General features: G+C 53.1%; 6 protein-coding genes across 6 annotated transcripts; 3 read left to right on the top strand and 3 right to left on the bottom strand.

The window, feature by feature from the left end:
- Window positions 1-405: 405 nt before the first annotated feature.
- Window positions 406-4185, top strand: A1O1_06271 (uncharacterized protein; the record flags this gene model as incomplete). Its single annotated transcript, XM_007727150.1, has 1 exon — window positions 406-4185. One exon carries the CDS (start codon window positions 406-408, stop codon window positions 4183-4185), a length of 3780 nt encoding a protein of 1259 aa, XP_007725340.1.
- A 621-nt stretch (window positions 4186-4806) lies between these two features.
- Window positions 4807-5126, bottom strand: A1O1_06270 (uncharacterized protein; the record flags this gene model as incomplete). The annotated part of the gene is made up of 2 exons (XM_007727149.1): window positions 4807-4861; window positions 4930-5126. 2 exons carry the CDS (start codon window positions 5124-5126, stop codon window positions 4807-4809), a joined length of 252 nt encoding a protein of 83 aa, XP_007725339.1.
- Window positions 5127-6143: 1017 nt separating this feature from the next.
- A1O1_06269 (uncharacterized protein) lies at window positions 6144-7753 on the bottom strand (the record flags this gene model as incomplete). Its single annotated transcript, XM_007727148.1, has 2 exons — window positions 6144-6819; window positions 6870-7753. The coding sequence occupies 2 exons, from the start codon at window positions 7751-7753 to the stop codon at window positions 6144-6146; spliced, it is 1560 nt and encodes a 519-aa protein (XP_007725338.1).
- Window positions 7754-8060: 307 nt separating this feature from the next.
- On the top strand, window positions 8061-8849 carry A1O1_06268 (uncharacterized protein; the record flags this gene model as incomplete). Its single annotated transcript, XM_007727147.1, has 1 exon — window positions 8061-8849. The coding sequence occupies one exon, from the start codon at window positions 8061-8063 to the stop codon at window positions 8847-8849; it is 789 nt and encodes a 262-aa protein (XP_007725337.1).
- A 482-nt stretch (window positions 8850-9331) lies between these two features.
- Window positions 9332-12553, bottom strand: A1O1_06267 (uncharacterized protein; the record flags this gene model as incomplete). The annotated part of the gene is made up of 1 exon (XM_007727146.1): window positions 9332-12553. The coding sequence occupies one exon, from the start codon at window positions 12551-12553 to the stop codon at window positions 9332-9334; it is 3222 nt and encodes a 1073-aa protein (XP_007725336.1).
- A 710-nt stretch (window positions 12554-13263) lies between these two features.
- A1O1_06266 (uncharacterized protein) lies at window positions 13264-14296 on the top strand (the record flags this gene model as incomplete). The annotated part of the gene is made up of 3 exons (XM_007727145.1): window positions 13264-13297; window positions 13358-14114; window positions 14191-14296. The coding sequence occupies 3 exons, from the start codon at window positions 13264-13266 to the stop codon at window positions 14294-14296; spliced, it is 897 nt and encodes a 298-aa protein (XP_007725335.1).
- Between the last annotated feature and the right edge of the window lie 320 nt (window positions 14297-14616).

Genomic DNA, 14616 nt, shown 5'->3' with positions numbered 1-14616 from the left:
GACGGTAGAAACTGCGCTTTTGCAAGCAACTTGAAAAGCTGGGGAATGTCGGAGTCACGTCGAAGTACCTGTTACCACATAGCTACAAGGTGCTTCACCTAGTAACATACGACTCGGACCTGTGCGACCACTCAGGACAGAATGATCATCCAATGACCCGGGTATCTTGTCTCTGCGCGAAGCATTGCACTGGCATGTGGCATCTATTACAGCCCCGTGTCCAACAACTGTCGCACCGTCCCTAAAAGCCTTCAACAGTCCACTCCGACAATCTCATCTAGAGTCCATCCTTCCTCGCCTCCTACGATCGAACCGGACCATCAGCCCACGCTGATCACTTTCTCATGCCGATGCAGCCAACGCCTCAATGATCCGCGCTGCCAAATTTAGGCCCATCGCGCCTGGATGCCCGTCCTGAATCCCTTTCTCCGCGCGCTCTTTCAGAGTAGTGTGCTAGGAAGTGCACTCGCCGCTCAGAACTATGTCCTCCTTGTTCCGACCACCGAGTCCCTTCTCTACGGCCAAGACAGAGACACCCACAAACGATTTGCCGAGCAGGTCGAGGATGAGGACTTCTTGGGCAGTCATCTCCTCCGAATTCTACCCAGTGTGGCCGGAAAAGAGGGCAATGTTCGCGACAATCGGAACAAGGCAAAGACCTATGCGACCGTGAATGGGAGGTCTGTGATTCTGAAGGAGAATGTTGTATACACCAACAAAGGATTCAAGCAGCTGACCCAGGCCACCCTGTTGACCGACCTCCTGTATTACTCCCCGGGCCATGACATGCAACAATGGCTTGTCTACTACATCTCCAAACCACTCACCGGCTTATTCGAGCCGGTACCGTTCAAGCCCGCCATCTTCGGAGAGACCAAGGCCCTTCCCCCTGCACTTGCTTCCTCCTCTGAACCTCCGACCCCGAAGAAGAAAGATGTCAAGACATTTAGTGAACTTCTCAACAGCTTCCCCATGATCGGACGCCAAATGCAACCGGGGCTGGAGAGGCTGTTCAACGAATTTGGCAAGGAATTGGGCCGGCCACTACCTCCACCTCCTTCCCGCAGTTCTGCCAACGGCTCATTGGATGGAACCACCCAGGCCTCGGAAAACGATTCGATCAAATCAAATGGGTCGCTGAAACTTCCGTTCAACTCGGCGGCTTATTTCGAAGATGAGGAGGACCTGATGCGAAGAGCACTGGAGACGGCCGTTACTGCCGCAATCGATCTATTTCAAGGTGTAGACAAACAACAACTTTCCTACCTCGGCGCTACGACGGATCTGACGGGCCCTGACGTTGAGAGGCTGATTGAACGATACGTTGCCGAGTACGTCCATGACTCTCTCCTATTTCCACGCCTCTGTGCCTTCTACAAGGTTCAAGACCAGGAGTTGGACCGGCGGATACGGCAGATGGATTGCCTGGACGTCTCACAAGTAGGAATTGCGATCGAGGACGGCCGGGCGGGGAAGCGAGAGCTGATGGGCCGGATCTCTCGTGGCGTCGCTGCCTTCCGGAGAATGGGAGTGGCTAGTAGTCCGCAGGAGATGTTGGATATCCTTCTTGAAACTCAGAAGATCGTTTCTGAGCCGCAGGGAATCTCGGACGTGGAGAAACGCGCAGTAGCAATGACCATCAATGCCGACGTTCTGGTGTCATTGATACTCCTGGTCGTCATCCGGTCGTCGGTGAGGCATCTCCAAGCAAGACTGTCTTACATGCAACGTTTCATCTACATTGACGATGTCGAAAGTGGCGAGATTGGATATGCACTGAGTACTCTCGAGGCTGTCTTGACCTACCTGGCCAGAGATGCCGCTGGACTTCGGAAAGCATCGAAACAGAATCAGTTACTCTGGAACGCTGTGAAGGCTGGCAAAATTGATGATGTCCGGTCGGTGTTCGAAGAATCGGCCATTCTGTCGGATGGGTTTGTCGATGAGCCTGTCGATGAGCCTGCCGAAGTTCCTTTGTCCAGGATCACAACTTCTTCCAGTTGCTTGTCCGAACCTCGACCTCATAGCTCACTTTCGCGGACTTCTTCCAACGAGGGTGGCTTGTCGCACGTGTTTCCTTTCCAAGCAGCGGAAAAGAGGCCTTCCATACCCAGACTGAAGAAAAAGGTTCAAATGGCTGCCCGAAGCCTGTCCATCTCATCTTCATTCTCGTTGGCATCCAGAGCTGCTACCATCGACACCACCCTCAGTGGCCTTGAAGGCGACACCTCTGTCCGGAGCCTTGCACAGACACAAGATGCAATGGGTAATTCGATCCTGATGATGGCAATTGAAAGTCAACAGCCGCAGTCTCTCCGGTACCTGCTGAGCCTTTCCGAACACTACTCGCCGGACGAAGTTCTTTCGGATGTGACTCAGGATGGGACCTCATTATTGAGTGCTGCGGTTCAGCTTGCTAATACCGAACTGGTCGATATCATTCTTCAGTATGCAGAACAGAATGCCGACGAAGCCAGATTTAGGAGTTATCTTGCCCTAACGGATTCCCGTGGCCGAAGTGTGGCACATTACTTATTCAACGCGCCTGAATTGATCAAGAGGCTTGCCAACGTCCTTCCCTGGAGACAAAAGGACAAGATCGGGCACACGCCTTTGTTCGCAATCTGTCGCACATACGACCATCCCGACTACAGCAGCATGGTCTCAGAAGCTCTCATTGCAGCGAAGCAAGCACAGAACGATGATGGGCCACTGCGTATCGAAGAGCACACCGATCACAAAGGGAACTCGTTGCTACATATTGTCAATGATGCCGGCATCATGCAAAGGATCCTCCAATATTGTGACGTAGACTTGAACGCCATGAACGACAGAAAGTTCACGCCGTTGATGCTTGCGAGCAAGTATGGTCGAGTCGATATGGTCCGCATCTTCCTGGGTGATCCAAGAATAGATTTGCACCTGAGAGAAGCGAGAGGCTTGACCGCAGTCGAATTGGCTAAAGACGACGAAGTGCGAAATCGAATCGACGACTTGACATTGTTCGCACCCGCGAACACTGCAGACATGGCGGGTCGGATAACGTCGATTGTACGGTCATTTTTCGTCGAGGATGGCTCGTCACGATACATTCTCAAATCAGGCGCCCCAAACCCGGCCGTCTCAAGTACAACATACACGATCACAACCAGTCGTAGATCTCTGCAAGATTTCGAGAACCTGGCCAAATGGCTCCTGATGGATTCTCCTGCGTCGTATATGCCAACCATATCCACATCCAACTTTCGAAGCCCCTTTCAACTTCATTCGCGACCATCCCGGGCAGTTTTATACGACGCCCAAACCTATCTTGACCGGTTCCTGAAGATGCTAATAAACCATCCGACCTTTTCGACGCACGAGATGCTCTGGGAGTTTTTCTTGGTGCCAGACATGCTTCAAGAGCAAATGGCGGAGCGGGCCAAGCTCAAGTCGGAACTGGTGCAGGAAAAGATCATGGACGAGTATGAACCGTTGACGTCCAGAGCGGACATGAATACCGTTGAAACGGTTGTGACTCATTCGCGGGAGATGGTGCGAAGGCTCAATATCAGTACCCGGTCGGTGGTCCGGAGAGGCCATGTCTACGTTCAAGCGCACGCTGATCTGGCGGAAGCAATGAGTTTATGTGCGGTCGCTTTGGCTAGCCTAGGTCCTCCAGCCACCACTCTGTCACAGAAGCACGTCGACACCCTGGTCAAGTTCGCCTCGTTGATGCACACGGAGCCTGCATCGTCGCCGCTTGCCAATTTCGTTTTATCTTTCAGCTCTCTTCACGCGACCATTGCGGCCGTGCAATCGGCACTGTTGAAACCGAGCACCTTGGTCGGCCAGATCTATTCCACGCAGCGCGCCCTGGACAAGTACAAATCCAATCTCGCCAACAACGCCACCCCGCGCAAAGGGATCATGAACATCAATTTCCCCGGCACGGAAGAAAACCGAGCCAAGACTGCCAAAGACACAGAGAAGAAGATCGTGCAGGCTGGGTTGGACATCGAACGACTAGGCAAGGAGTTGAGATACACGCAAGAAGTTGTGGTTGGCGAGTTGGCTGGTTGGACTACCTGGCGCGAAGAGTGGGGTAGAGATGAGATCAAACGACTAGCAAGGAATGTGGTGGTCAAGGAACGAGAACGGTTGAAATGCATGCAGAGAGCGCTCAGGGCGTTGAAGGAAGTGTGATGATACTGTCGTTGTGTTGGCGTGTCGGTGTCTCCATTTATCCATCGATGGGAGCTACAGCGAAGGGGTCAAACGCTGGTCCCACTCTTGATTTGGCAGGAGGGGAGTGGCATTGTATGTTCGTTCAAGATACCATCTCTGGTCTGGTCCGGCCCAGTGCGACACTTTGATTCAGCACCCAAGTGATACCCCAAGGAAAGTCCTCACACCGCTGAGAGACAAAGAGATAAAGATAGGGTGGGAATAGAAATACAACAAGCACAGGACTTCACAGACTCTGTTGTTCGTATTGCAGCAGAAGAGTTGGAAGTTGGTTTCTTGCAGTTGGTTTCTTGCTCTATGTTGGATTGTAGCTCAACTGTAATTGCAATAATTGGTATTCATGCCCCTGTCCGCAAGCTCATTTCATCTTTCATAAGAGGAGAAGTCAACTTCACGTCTCCTCAAGCAAGCCTTCCCATAGTCATATATGGATGTCGTAATGTGATCGTTGGAGAAAGAGTGCAGGTGGTGTGTGTCATACAATATAGTGGGTGTACTGGACGTGACCCTCTGAGAGGTAGGAAGGACTCGAAGGACAGTCGAGGTACATGTACATATAGCGGTACTTCGGATCGACCTCTATCCTTTAGTGACTTTCTTGACAGTCCCGTCTTTGTCAACATGGACGTTGAGTCTGTTCGTTCTGTCAGTCTTTCCCGAAAGAGACAGCGAAGAAGAAAGAGAAGATTTCAATAAACTAACCTGTCAGGATTGTGGTCCATGGTCAAGAAACCGCCTTCTTCAACGACGCGGTGGTTCTGAGGCAGATCTTTCTTCGCGAAACTCGTCTCGTCGCTCTTGTCTGCAAGTGTCTTGCCCATCAGCTTGGTCATCCAGGAATCCGTGCCGGAGCCGGAACCGGAGTCTTTGGAGTTGATGCCGGGGACGACGAGAGGCATGATTGTGGATTGTTGTAGGGTTAGGGATTGGATGGTATGAAGAAAGGTAGATTTGGTCACGGATTGAGGTTTAAAACTCGGAGGAGGAACATTCGAATAGTACCTGCGAGGACTTTGGTTGCCCGTTGTCATATATAAGGTATCTCTCTTCTAGCCGCGTGTTGGGTTCAAGTTGTTGATGCCTGGCTTCTGGGTGACATTGCGCGATGACGTCGTTGTCGTCAAGCGAGGGAAGGGAAAGGCTAGACATGGCTGAGAGTGGTAAAGCGTGAAGGTTAAATGTCAGGTCACACGATATCACTGGCACTGCAGTCACCAGCCAGACACGTGCGAGAGACAGCCCCGTGTATAGATGACGTCGAGTAACCAACCTGCACAGGGCAGCCATCATCGCAGCCAGATAGTACCTATCACAGAGGTACCTGTATGCTTTTCCTTTTCGTCGCTTCGTTCTTCATACCTAAGATAAACAGTAGTCACTGTCGACCTTGATCCTCCACCATTAAAACTCTCTACAGTTCGGCCACGTAAGAGGAGACGGCATGAGATGAACATAGTAGGGCACAAGACTCCACGATTGATCGAGAGAAGAATTATTTGTATTCTGGTCATTTCGACTCTTCGCCCGACAAGCGGTAGCGGAGTTCTCTCAGACAACCACAAGTCACCAAAGGCTGGACATGTTAGCAGCCGTCAGACTTCTCGTCCGGTCCTGTCACGTCCGTCGGATGCATCCGTTTCGCACCTGACCCGACCCAACCTGACCTCGTCAAACTCCGGACAAGAGTAGAAATACATCGCAAGGGGAAAATATCCAGACCGCCGCCCATTCAGCAACAGTGGACACTGCTGGGGAAAGTGGCCTCCCCACGGAGAAAAAGACGTGAGAGAAACAGCGGCAAAAAAGGCATTCTTCTTTTCCGGTCCCGAATGCTCGCTAAATGCAGGAACACACACACGATCTCCATCTCATCTCGAAACCCTTCGTCGTCCTTTAGACTCGAGAAGGCTCTTCCATCAGATGTAATCTCTGGCGGCCTTTTGCAACTCAATCATCCTCCACCCACGGGTTTCGGGGTTGTTGACTTCTTCAGGTAATCTCGTCATGCCGATGGCATATGTGACCAGTTGGACTTTGTCCTCCATCCCAGCAGCGAGTTCGTTGGTTTTCTGATTGCGATAAACGTGTACCTCTTGCGTACGGCAGGTGATGATGAAGACAGGAATGTCGCCGGGCTCCAAGAGTCTGGCGTTCAAGATGTCGACATTTCGGATATCCAGGATCCGCCCATCTGATTTCAATCCAGCCTTAGTGTATTGTTCCATCAGAGCGGAATAAACCTGAAATTGCGCTGCCGACAGCCAGAGCTTGAGAGTTTCCACATCGCCTTTGACATATGCGTCCAAGACCTCGGGGAGGATGTATTCTCGCAGTTCTCGTAGAAATGGCTCCAGCTGGAACGACGGGTCCATTTCGCGGAATTTCTTGATCACCATTGCCGTTTCGTTCTCGGCGAAGAATCCGGCCACACGGTCCGAAATTGACCGTGCCGTCGAGATCAACGGATTCTCCGACTCCTCGTACGTCGTCTTCATATTGAACAGCCCCTGCATGAGTTTCGAGTTCTCCTTGAATTTGTTCCAGGACTCCTTCCACGCCGCGTCCTTGTGGATCGTGATGTTCGTGCCAGCACTAGCGAGATGTTAGACAAGTCGACTCTGCGGGTTGTATGCTTCACTTACTTTGGATCTTCGACCATAGGCTCGGCCGGAGCGCGCGTGCCCTCCCTTTCCTCTTTCAACCTCAAGGCTTCTCTTCTCTTGCGGCGCTCCTCTTTCTCTATCCAGCCACCGTACCTTGTGCTGGCTCCATCGTCAACGGCTTCAGTGATATCCTTGAATGCCTTTGTCTCTCGAACCGGGCGAGTTGCTTTCTCGATTGTCCGACCAGTCGCATTTACGCCTTGGCGGATTCCTTGAACCATCTTTGTGTCCCAGGTCCAGGCTGCACCTTTGCCAATGGCACGACCGGTGGTTTTCAGGACTTGCGAGGTTCCCTTGGAGGCGGCCTCTGAAGCCTCTCGCGCCCTCCGTACCGTTTCAGACTCTGTGAATTGTTGGACTGAGCCAGAGAGCTGTTTGGTGGATTCGTTCCATTCCTTCGATGCTTTGAATTCGTTTCGGAGTGTCTCGGTGAAAACCTGCCACGGAGTTTTGTCTCCATGAGGCGGTGGGGGAGGTTTTGAGTCCTTCTCCGACTTTTCGTCCTTCGCCTCATCCTTCTTCTGTTCAGATCCCTCACCAGCCTCCTGCTCGGGTTTCTCGTCCCGTGGCGGATCTCGTACGTCCTGCTTTTGGTTTTCTTTTGGTTGTGCTTGCTGGTATTGCCGGGGGGAGGTATGTAGAGATCGTAGAAGAGGATAGCTTGACAATGCCAGTCTAGGAGAGAAAGGTGTGAGATATGAGGAAGAGGATAGAGGCGTCGACTGAGTCGGTGGTGAGTTCAATCTCCGGGAGGCTGCTGTTCGTCCATATTGCGCCGCTCGTAATGGTAATGTGGCGACAGGCGCACTGGCTGTCACATACTGACGGACACCGTACACTGGTGCGCGACACGGGACAACCATGCTATGGGCGGGAATCTTGACAAACGGGGTCGACAAAGAAGGCGTTGACCGTCGTGGGAAAAATTGAGACTGAGCTTGTTCATGGTTGTAGAGGCGGAATAGCAGCGACTAGAAAAGTGGTAGAGCATTCGGCTAACCTTCCGTCTTTTGCTGTGAGAACGGGTTAGCAGCCACTTAACAAACGGCCGCATCAAATTGTACTTTTAGTACGTACTGAGGAATCTTTGTAGCTTTGCTGTCGACGACTGATCAATTGACTGTGTTGAGTATTCACTATCCACAGCTCACCCTCCTCCTGGCCACCGCCATGGCTCGCCCCAGCATCCTCACGTCCATGTGTCGGTCATGTCAACGCTCGTACATGGCACAGACACGACGCAGTGCCTCCAACACCACACGCAGCCAGGAGCCCAGCAGTCTCGCCGAACGGCTTGGAATCCGAATCGAACCTGAGACGCCTCCCAAGGAGCCCCAGGCTCTCGACCAGATCGCCGAAGCGCTCCGAAGACCGCAAAAGACCTCGACAACCTCTCCATCCAGCGACAACGCTCAGCGCTCGGGCCTGAGTTCCCTGTTGACGGGCGACCTTCGCTCAATTGCACGAAGCGCACGAGACGAAGCGGCCACGCGACCCAGCGCGCGCGTCTCCGCCGACGAGCCGTACCACATCACCGTCTACGCGCACAAGCACAACACGCACATCACGTTCACGGAGCCGTCGCGGAACCCGATCATCTCGCTGTCCACAGGCAACCTGGGCCTGCGGAAAGCGCAGCGCAGCTCGTACGACGCCTCGTTCCAGCTGGCCGCGTACACGTTCCGCAAGATGGCCGAGAAGCAGTGGCGAGTCGGAGGCAAGAAGACGACCCATAACCAGATGATGACGCTGGCGGACATCCGCAAACCGGGCGCCATGGGTGGAGGGGCTGGCATAGAAATCATTATGAGAGGATATGGGCCCGGGCGAGAGGCGTTTCAGAAGGCATTGCTCGGGACCGAGGGGAGGATGATCAAGCCGCTGGTCTCCAAGGTCACGGATGCCACGCGCCTGAAGTTTGGCGGGACCAGAAGTCGGAAGGTCAGAAGGCTGGGTTGAACCATTTGTTTCATCACTCTTGGCTGGATGGTTGTATGTACAATTTTCTTCGCTGTGTCTGGGAATGGGATACAGATACAACGAGGTCAGAAACCATGCTTGTGCTTATACGCTCTGAGGTTGAGATTACTCTGGAGGAGTCGAGCTTGTACGCTTTTCTGTGGCTTGGCCTGTATACTTACAGACATGGAGTGCAGTGGGTACGAAGAAACAACGACAGCGTTATTTGACGGCCGTCTGCCATCTGCCGTCTCCCGTCCATACCTGTAGGGGTCGGTGCGGCGTGCGATGCACTGTCGTAAGGGGCGTGTCTGGACTCTGCGCCGCACACACGGTATTGAAGACAAAACGGCACAGCACGACTTCATCATGGCTTGTGATAGGGTGGGAACACAACAGAGGATGCACGTTTGGAAGGTATACAGATATCAGGAATTCAAGAGGTTTAACATCTATCTTTCGTCGTACTTTAGCCAGTGCCATCAAAATCCACCAGGCGACGGAGAAAAGTAATCTCCGCCACCCCCAGAACGTGCTCTGGACTCTCCTCCCGCCTCAGCGCTCCCTTCTACTTTCTTCTGCTTAGGAGAAATAACCAACGACCCAGACACACTTCGCGCCGGGGCCAGATGCGTTGGTTTCCGCCCGAAGCCCACCCCGACAATGACCCTTCGCAGCGCCTCTCCTCGCGGATCAATGCCCATCATGAATCGCGCCAGTTCCGAGCAAAGCTCAAAGTCCGACTTCTGCCGTGCCAGCTTCATCAGCCGCACCACATAGCCCTCGAACTTGCGGGCGTCGTACGTATCTGACTCGTCATCCTCTTCGAGACCTTGCAGTACAATCAGGAACCCCGTGGCTGTTTTCAGGTCCTCCAATTCGAGCGCCTGCTCGAACAGCACAAGTGGGGCCGGGAGATGGGCGAATAATGTCCGCCAGGAACTCAGCTCTGTTTTGCGGATGCATTGGACCAAAGTCGACAGATAGGTCGTGGGAGGGAGGACTAATTGCAGGAATGATAGCACTGCCGGCAACGGGCCTGGAGACGGTTCGTCATTCACCTGTTGGTTGTCGTTGTCATTGTTGTTGGGTATCCGCTCTGCTTTTCTGGTCCGGTCCACTTCGTCGTCAAGGACGTGGTGTAGCAGAATTTCCAGTGCGTGTGGGAAATATGATAGGTGCTGGTACTGGTTCGCCAGGCCAAATGCCGCGGCCGTGTCTTTCGCTTCGCACAATTGGTGGCGTAGGATGTAGGGTAGGAAAAGCTGTGTCCGGATTCCGGATCGGAATTGGGCGAAGTTGACGTCGCGTCGTTGCAGGAGTTCGGATTCGATGCCCAGCACAACGCCTTTGGTCAAGAGGATGGATAGCGGGTAGAAGTCCACGGACATCGAAAGCAGCGGAGATGTGCTCAGATCTCCGTCGGCTGCGTGATTGAACAGTTCGCGAACGTCAGGCCAGAGACGAAGCTCGTCGCCGCTGAAAATCCACAAAGAGTCCCGTAGTGAATACTGATGTTGTCTGCGCATGTTGTTGAACCCTGCCCCGGGTGACGGGGTCGGAGGCGCAGATTCCTCGGGCCCGGTGAAATTGAAGTAGATCTGGTCGCGCATCAGGATATAGTACTCGACATGCTGGGCAATGACGCGCATGTCGTATTTCAACTCGTCCTGATCATTGCGCGATGACTGCAGCAGAACCAGTTTGTCGTCGACCAGAAACAGCACCGAGGCAAACTCCACATCTCGCGAAGGATCGCCGTTTCGTAGTTGAGAGTCAGGGAGGACCCAGCTTACCGATCGCACGCGACTCGGTGCACGTACGATCCCGTGGAATGCAATCTGGCCCACTTGCACGAGCTGGGCGCCTCGGGCTGTGATGTTGAGGATATAATGATAGAGGATGTTCTCGTACGTATACACCAGCAGGGAATCTTCGCCTGATGGTCCAACGAACACGATGGGCATGGAGAAGGCTTCTGTATGCAGAGGAAATCGGCCAAGCTCGAGCTCGCGCGAGTAGAGACGCAGATCATAGCCTGCGGCATTTTCAGTGGCCACGGCGAGGATGTGGTTGAACCAGCACATTCCCCCGCGGACGGCGAATGAGTTTTCCACCGCAGACTCGGCGAATGTCTTCCACCGTCCGCTTTGTAGGCTGTAATGGGCGAGCCCTCGACGACCTGCAATGGCGATGTATCTGCCATCTTGTGAAACAACACAGGACTTTATAGGCCACTGGTTGTGGAGGTAGACTGGAGGATACTGCGCATGATGCCATAGTGAAGCCTCGTTTGAGATGGACGTCAAGTCTGGAAGCTCGTGACCCCGGTAGACTGTTAACTCGGTAGGTGTCTGGAGAAGGGCACGGACAAGATTTGCGCATGAAAAGCAGCCTATGGCTGCACTGCGCGACATATCAAGCTTCCATATCGTCTCTTCATGCGGCGATGTGATTAGTATTTCTCCGCCACCGCTGATCCAGCTCGCCCGTTGGACGGCGAGCAGCCATCTTTCATTGTTTGACTCTGCATGGGTCAAGTTTAGGTGGAAACTTGAAGCTCCTTCTTTTCCAAATACCGACCACATCGACCATCCACGGTCGTAGCCGGCGAAGAGAGAGTAGCCGTCCGGTGACCAAGTAAGGTGTGTCACGAGGCCCCGAGATGAGGGTGAAGTAGATGCTTTGAATGTGTGAGACAATGGGATGTTGCCTACGTAGTCTTTGGCGGCATAGCAAATTATCTCACCACCAGACGTGGCGATAGCAATCAGTGAGAAGCGCGCATTAATGCTCGCAAGCCGCGCTTCCCCCCAGGTATCTGGCTGATGGAAGCAGTAGCCGTCAAACAATCGTGTTGAAGGAGTAGTGGAAGACCTCGACGAGGGAAGAGAGTCGGATGAGGATGTGGACCTAGGCAGTTGAGGCCTGATTCGCTGAACTGCGTAGGCATATCCGTCCTGCGACAGCCAGACTGAGAGATTCATTGCCCGATCATGGACCATGATTGATATGGCAGATTTATGACCAATCCAGTCCATCTTGGTCAGTAGTTGAGCTGCAGCATGAGGGCCATCCTTAGGCGGTTCCCACTTGATACACTGCACAGCGGCAGGCTTCGTCGTCGCCACCACCAATTCCGCATCCAGTGCCACGACAGAGTTAATACCCGCATCGATCTTGATGGCGCGTCGAAACCGAAGAAGGACCTCGCCGACACCCGCAGTATCATCCACTCCGAAACTCCGCATGAGATTTTGTCGTTTTGCCTGACTGTATCCATATTGCTGTTGCAAGACTCGCGCGGTTGGGTCACTTTCAACCGAATACACAATCAAATAACTCCCTGTGGTCCGCAGCATAATGGTACTTGAATCTGGCTTGAACACCACAGATATGTTGCTGCCATAGGTCTGGAGTGAATTCGTTGATCTAGACAACGAGGCAAGTAAGACCACTGGGCGAGTGCACCATAGATCTAGTCTGGAGGCAGTGATTGTCGCGAAGAGGTGATCATTGCGCGCCGTTTGCAGATCGAGGATCGTATTGGCCACTCCAGCAGCATCCCCATTGGCCTCTGTCTTTTCAGTTGTATCATGGGTTTCATTGACGCGTACGGTTCCCTTCTCGCCGTTGTCGACTTCTGTCTCTGGTTGGGGGCCATGATATGCTGAGACTTGAGGCACACTGCATGGCCAATACATAACTTGACAGCTCAACAACGGGGACCATCTTTGTTTACAGACATCTCATCGCCGACGCGAGCTCTCCAAGGTGCAGTCTCCTAGTGCAGGATCTGAGGAAAGACTTGTTGAAGGATCGTGGTGAAGCCAAATAAGCGGATGACCAACTTTCCCTTCAAGTGCTGGATGAACGTCGGATACCTGAGAAGGGACTAGTGGCCAAGCTACACTCATGCTGCTTTACCACAATCACGTGATACGGTCCTCGGTGTGCTCACACGTGCAACGTGGAGCCAGGACGATCATTGCCGTTTCTCGTATAACACGGATCTTCTCGGAAATCGGGTGGGACAGAACTTGCAGTCTTTTAGGTACATGTACCTTACCTACTCCATACTTATGCTCTACAACACAATGACTGATCCACCATGGAGATGCACCAGATCCTTCCTCATGAACACACGCCGCAAGATGAGCTGTCGTATATTCATTGTCGGAGATAGACTCGGTGTTATCCCGCTCAGACAGCCTCATCTCGATAAAACACACGGGTCCCATGCACAGACCGGTTAAGGTCGAAATCTATTCAGGTAGGTGGGTAGGAGCAGTGGAAGCCCATATATATACGTAGTAGATTCCATTCCAAACCTCCTTGACCTAATCCTGCCCTTCTCTACTTTCGATCCCAATACAGCCGACGACGAACTACATCAAGCAATACGACCGCGACCATGGCGCCTTCAGTCGCAACGGACGTAAACCGAGGTGAAACCCCCCTTCTCTTTGAGTCTTGTTGCAAGTGACGACATACTGACCTCCTTCCAGTCATCAACTTCGTCCCGACCATCCATAACGACACATACCCAACCATCGACCCATTGAACGCGAATCTTTCCGGCAAATATGTTCTCATCACCGGGGCGTCGAAGGGCATCGGTCGAGCGACAGCCATGTCATTCGCCCGAGCAGGAGCATCCGGCATTGCCATACTCGCCCGCTCCGACCTGTCATCTCTTGTGCCTGAACTGCACACAGCAGCCGAGAAGGCGGGCCGTGCACAGCCCAAGATCCTCACCTTGGCCGCCGACCAGACCAACGAAACACAAGTCCAAGCAGCAGCGGACAAGGTCCGGACCGAATTCGGCCGTCTCGACATCCTGATCAACAACGCCGGCTATCTCGAGCCATGGAAGCCGATCGTGGAGTCCGACGTCAACGAATGGTGGAAGGCCTTCGAAGTCAACGTCAAGGGCGTGTACCTGATGGACCGCGCCTTGATCCCACTAATGCTGGAGACCGAGAACGGCGACAAAACCGTCATTACCGTAAGCAGCAGGGGCGCTCTTGGCGCCAGGGCCGGGGCCAGTGCATACCAGACGAGCAAAAATACCGTGATACGACTGAACAATTTCCTCTCCGCTGAGTATGCGGACCAAAGGCTTCTCGTTTACACCGTACACCCTGGAAGTGTCGAGACAGACTTGGCTCGGGGTATGCCGAAGTATATGTATGAGCACTTCTACGATACGCCGGAACTAGCGGGCGATATGTTTGTCTGGTTAACAAAAGAGAAGCGAGAATGGTAAGTCGAATTCCTCGCTTCACCTTCGCATCACGAAAAGGGGGGCGTCGATCGACTGACAAGATGTATATATTAGGCTGAATGATAGATTCATCAGCGTGGCCTGGGATGCCGATGAGTTTCTCGCCAAGAAGGAGATGGTGCTCAAGCATGATTTACTGAGGTACCAGCTACGCACTTGAAACGGCGCAAGACATCAGCAATTTGACTCCGGCCCCGAACGAGACTGTCTCCAAAGGGATACTCCGACTCCTGGTGGCGCCAATGTACCGCCCCTCTTGATCTGTGAGTGCTGAAACTTGGCCGAAAATGTACTGGCAACTTGCATGGGCACTATGGCAAAGCGGGCAAGGAGAACACCAGCCTAAGGGGCTTCGCATAAGCCTCGGGTTTGGCGGATCAGATACGGACGCAGCTCGTTGGACAGACGCTGCAGGATATCAGGAGTGTCGTGGTACAGGGATAAAGACAGCTGCATAGCAAGAAGCCAGAGTCGATGTCA

This window comes from Capronia coronata, assembly GCF_000585585.1.
Source record: "Capronia coronata CBS 617.96 chromosome Unknown acBCG-supercont1.5, whole genome shotgun sequence".
Classification (NCBI taxonomy): domain Eukaryota; kingdom Fungi; phylum Ascomycota; class Eurotiomycetes; order Chaetothyriales; family Herpotrichiellaceae; genus Capronia; species Capronia coronata.
Note: the sequence above shows the minus strand (reverse complement) of the source record. Positions and strands in the feature narration are given on the sequence as shown.